This window comes from Lepisma saccharinum, chromosome 13, assembly GCF_977018435.1.
Source record: "Lepisma saccharinum chromosome 13, izLepSacc3.1, whole genome shotgun sequence".
Lineage (NCBI taxonomy): Eukaryota > Metazoa > Arthropoda > Insecta > Zygentoma > Lepismatidae > Lepisma > Lepisma saccharinum.
The window spans coordinates 81,859,478-81,864,652 of NC_139241.1; the positions used below are offsets into that span (position 1 = coordinate 81,859,478).

A 5,175-nucleotide genomic window follows, 5' to 3' on the forward strand; every position below is an offset into this window, starting at 1 on the left:
GGCTTGGAGATAGTCTGCCTGTTTGTTAAGCCCCTAATTTGACGTTAGAACGTTTAACTATAATGTAAAACCAGACAAAAACAGAATGTTTTAATTTTATTTCCCATAAAAATAGCCTTTTCCATATTTTTTCTCACTTCTATTTATTATATTTTCGTATCAACCTCACGGGACGCGAGGCACTGGGCGGTCGCCCACTTCGCCCACCCTTTGCTATAACCAGAGCAACCACTTATCCTTTCTTCTCCCCCTCTTCTTTTATGTCGAAGCCCACAAACTGGCAGCCAGCGTCTTCACCGTGAAGCTTGTAGCGGACGTTGACGGCCCACGTGCCCTCCAGGTTCTTCAGTTTCTTCGATTCCTCCTCGGACTGTACCAGTTGCACCCTCGCACCATCGATGACGTACTTATCCTACACAACAGAAACATAATTTTGATTGTGAATGTGAGACTGACGAAAATCTCCAATATATCTTGTATTGGGCTTTACCCTGTAATATCGTACGGTACTCAGATAGCAAAGGCCAAATTCTAACAGTCTTCTGAAAGTTAATGAGTTACTGTTACAGTTACTTCGTCTGAAAAGTAATGTAAGTTACTTTTCCGTTACTTTCTGCTGAATATTTTCTTGCAAACAAATCACACTCACTAAGTAATAAAGACCAGTTTTGGCATGTACTTACTTTGTTCTCATGCTTTCACCACATCATGTGGCTTCCTCAAGAGATAGGACAAGAATAGTAAAAGATTTAAGACATGGGAAGGTAAGTTAAAGTTTGCCAGCCAGAGTTGGAGCGGGAAGGAGTGACAGGGCACTGCTTTGTCTTTTACCTTTTATTGTCTTTTTATCATTTTTAACCTTAGCTTACCTTCCCATGTCTTAAATCTTTTCTATACTTGTCCTATCTCCTGAGGAAGCCACATGATGTGGTGAAGGCTTGCGAACAAAGTAAGTACATGCCAAAACTGGTCTTTTTACTTAGTGAAATGACATGTGGTGTAAGTTATGCCTTTTCTAAATCACACTCAATCAATGATTATTCACTGCAATAAAATGAATACATGATGTCTTACGTGTGTGATATTTATGTTTCTTATACACAATACAAGTGTACGTTGTATAAGTCTACGTTCATTTATATTATTACAACAAATAAACACTGAAGCCTTCTAGTGTAACTGGTATAGATATTATAAATCTAGCATTACGCTAGCCTAGTATCCTTTCATTAGTCGATTTCAGGAAAACGTTTTCGCCTTTAACATCCAAGGGTGACACACACACAGTTGCCGAATTTACTCGTAGTTCTTCACCCACGTTACAAAATTTCAAGTTAACAATTTAAGTGTCATAAAGTAGCCGTAAATGTTGATAACGTTATTTCTGTTGCAAAGAAGTAACTATCTTACAGTTACAATTATATCTTTTTGAATGTAGCTAGTTACAGTTAGAATTCCTCAAAGAGTAATTCTTACTTGAAAGCGCATTACAAGGTTGGATAAGATGATTCGAACACCTGTCTCCAGTGGGCAGTCCGAGAAAACGTATAGGTATTTCAATATTTTTCTTGTCAGTTTTTTGGTAAATATACCAGTTTTATGAAAGCCTGTAACTTTTTTGAATGTTCAAATTTGAGTTGTTGGATTCAACGTGCATAGTATCATTTACAAAGAAAAATGAAAAGTATAGAGTGAAATAAACTCACCATAGGTATAGGACAGTTGTCCACCTTCAAATTGTCGGCAAGTTTTAATATCCTACGGAAGAAGTTCTTTTCGTCGAAGAGGTCTTCGCAGAGATTATCATATTTGATCTCTGGAAAATTCTGGCAATTGTTCTGATTGCCATTTTTGCATAAAGTTGCAGAGACATACGCCTGCAATGAAGAGAAGATGTATCTAATTTATGTATTACTATTTTAACTGAACATGAATATAGTTCTCTTACTACAGCTCCGTTATCTTGTAGCGCCTTACTTTTCTACCAGTGAAATTTAGTGTGAATAATATTGTACTAGTAACACTAAAATGAAAAGAAAGTATTTTTTGTTCCAATAAATTTACCTGTTGAAATTAAGATTACAATTACTATGAAAATCATCAAATATAGAGATTTCATTTAAATGGCAAATTATAGTAGTACGTAATTTACACATTTATAAACTTAAAGAAGAATTAAATAATGTCTAAGTATTAAGAAGTATTTTCTTTTCTTTTTCATTCACGTTATAGCAATACACAACGTATCTGTTTTTAGCATAATGGTATAAAAGCACGACGTAATCATATAAGTAGCTCACAACTTTCTGCATGTTAGACAATTACATCAACGCATAGCATTTTGACAATATTTGAATTAATGAACGTATTTTTGACCAAAATATGTTGTTGCGCAACTTAGAAGTAGCTACATTACTTTGATTTTAAGGTTTTAAAAACTAAATTTCTGTGTTTTTAGTTTCTATTAAGTTTCGTACGATCGTAAAGAAATACAATATTCTTCAAAATGTGTCGATGAGTTCACTTGTACGGTACAAAAATCTGCTTAGGATAAGTAACCTTGATTTCACAGAATATTTACCATAATAATATTTTTCATTTTTTTACCTGCAGAGAATCGTCTATCTCTGTCTCAGCTATTATCGATGTTCCAAGCTCTAACTCAGTTTTGGTAACCATGAAGACATCGGTTTCTGTAAATCCAAATATGTTTTTGTCGTCCTCTGTACATGGCCTCAACTCATGTAGCTTAATTGTCATCTGCTGTAAATATACGTGGAGGTATACTTTTAGTGATGCGGTAATGTTAGCAAAGAAAAGATTTGTACAAGGACAATATTAGGCATAGTTTCAATGCAATTATAGGTATTAATTTACAAGATAAACAAAATATGCAATTACCAACAGTCGTCGCTGCGGTAGAATCAATGAAATTCAATTTTGTTAATTGGAACACTTTTTGATATCTAACAAGTCTTCACATAAGTTCTAAGGACATTCCAACGTTACATGTGTAAGGTTGTATAGTGGAACCACAAGGAAAGAAACCTGCGCAGACCCCATCGCGCTGGTGGGTGGGGGAAAAAGACAGGAGGAAGGAGCCTTCAGAGCGGCCAACATCAGTGTTGCCAGACCTATACTTAAATACTTAATTTTCTACAAAATTATAAATCGGCATGGACGTTCAAAAGGAAGTGCAAGAATGGTCGCCACCCCCTCCCCTTCTGGAAAATGAATGTTGACATAAAATTACTTATTATTTCAGACATATGAGTTGATTTCAGTCACAGTAATTAACATCCATTATTATAATAGGGTTGTAGGAACGTGATAATTTCAAACTCAAGTGGTGTTTTCTGAGAGGGCAACATTATACGGGGTAATATGCCTCGTTTACCCGCCTGATAAAAATACATTGTTTCCCCCTCTCTGGAAAAAATCCGCAGACATCCTCTTGCCCCCCATTGCGCACGCCTATGCCGCCCCCGAGAAGGTCGATCATCGGATTTTGTAGCAGATCTTCTGGTTTCCCAAGGAACAATCTCCCGATTTTTTCAAGTCTGACCTGGCAACACTGCTCCGAGCACCGATAACGGCAGGGAACATGCGCGAACGCTTTTGAGGGAAGGTTTTTTTCCTTGTGGTCGAGCTATAGACATGCGACTGGATTGATTGGATTAAAATATTCAAAATGAATCTATTTCATAGAATTCTGAAGTGCTTTGTGGTGTCTGCTAACAAATGAACAAAACTTTAGTGTGATGACGTAGCCTCAATGCATCTAAAGCATTAGCAAAAGTGTATTACATGTGTAACGCTTTAAAACTGTAGCAAAATTTGACTTCATTTGTCTGTGAATCATAAAATTTTCTAGCCTTCTTAAACCCGAAGGTTTATGGCTGTTGCAAAACAAGCCTTCTATCTATCTGTCCCTCTCCTGGGCAAGATCAATACAATCTTTTCCATCCTTACCGATTTCCTTTAGATCCATCTCAACGTTATCCCTCCATCTTTGTCTTGGCCTTCCTACAGGCCTCTTACCATCATGTTTTCCAACAAGAATCCTGTAAACTTTTCTTTACTCTCCCATTCGTGCCACGTGGCCTGCCAATCCAAGTCTTCTTGATTTAATTATCATAATAATATCTAGACATATAGGCTACACATGCTAATAATTTTTGTTGGTGAAATGTGCAAATTACATGCACTCACAAACATTTAAACCTTAATGCAATTAAGAGCAATAGTTTCCAGATTGATCCATTTTGTTATATACATGGAATAGGATCACTTTTTCCAGAGTACCCCATAATGTTTTTTTATTGTCGAAAACACATCCAGTACTTACAGGCCCTTTGTCCTTCGTTGCATCATCAGCGGCGGCATTGTTCGGTGCCCCTTGGCATAATTGTGCCAAGTTGGCAACCATGACGAAGGCAAGATTCACGAAATGTTGCTTGTTCAGCATTTCTGCAATAGGCATAAGATGCAATCCTAGACGGTTTGAGAGACTGATGGTAAAGAGCACTTCCAACACTGACGGTGAAAAATTTATAGGAATCATGAACAATAAGTGGTATTCGATTGTTTAGGCAAGGTGGCCTCTTTTTTTTCCTGTGTTTTTGATTCGTGACGATTGCCATGTCCTGTGGAATCGATTTTAATCATCGTTTCTTTCTCCCAATTGTCTTCACAGAAAAAAAATCATGGGAATATCCGTTGCAGAAAAAAAAGGATGAGATTTTAACCTATGCAGTCACCATAATTTCGATACAGGCACGCAAACATGTATTTATATAAAAAAGAAAAGAAAAAAAATACATTTTCCGTTCCTGGCCTAACGCATCAGCAACAGTGTTGCCATACAGGATACACATAAAAGAGCTAGAAATGATATTTCTAGGAGCCATATTTTCAAAGGTAAACTGTTTCCTAGGTTATTGTAGGTAGGGGGAGGAAAGTTTGGGTTACCATTAACTTTAAAATGATGACAAATCATTCTTAGTTTTCACCATCTAGATCAGGCGGTACCACTTCCTTCAATAATTCGCCAATGATCGTATGCAATCTAAACTATAGGATTCCTGGGTATCATTATTATATCATTTTCATGTCAAGCACAGTATATACTATATAAAAAGTGGCTAGGAAGGCAGTAGAGAGGGGAAGACGACG

The 5,175-nt window shown here is 36.7% G+C and overlaps 1 protein-coding gene across 1 annotated transcript; it reads right to left on the bottom strand.

Annotated features, from left to right (window-relative positions):
* Nucleotides 1-4,543, bottom strand: LOC145997079 (uncharacterized). Its single transcript, XM_083133697.1, has 4 exons — nt 4,349-4,543; nt 2,608-2,763; nt 1,707-1,877; nt 1-412 (listed from the first exon to the last, which is right to left on the bottom strand). The coding sequence occupies exons 1-4, from the start codon at nt 4,481-4,483 to the stop codon at nt 233-235; spliced, it is 642 nt and encodes a 213-aa protein (XP_082989823.1). The 5' UTR covers nt 4,484-4,543; the 3' UTR covers nt 1-232.
* Between the last annotated feature and the right edge of the window lie 632 nt (nt 4,544-5,175).

What these genes read in the sequence shown, in the direction of transcription:
- LOC145997079 (XM_083133697.1), bottom strand. Translation starts at nt 4,483, where the DNA reads ATGCCTATTGCAGAAATGCTGAACAAGCAACATTTCGTGAATCTTGCC. An exon ending in CAACGAAGGACAAAGGGCCT is followed by an intron (nt 2,764 to 4,348) that starts GTAAGTACTGGA and finishes GTATATTTACAG; the next exon opens with CAGATGACAATTAAGCTACA. An exon ending in AGATAGACGATTCTCTGCAG is followed by an intron (nt 1,878 to 2,607) that starts GTAAAAAAATGA and finishes TCTTCATTGCAG; the next exon opens with GCGTATGTCTCTGCAACTTT.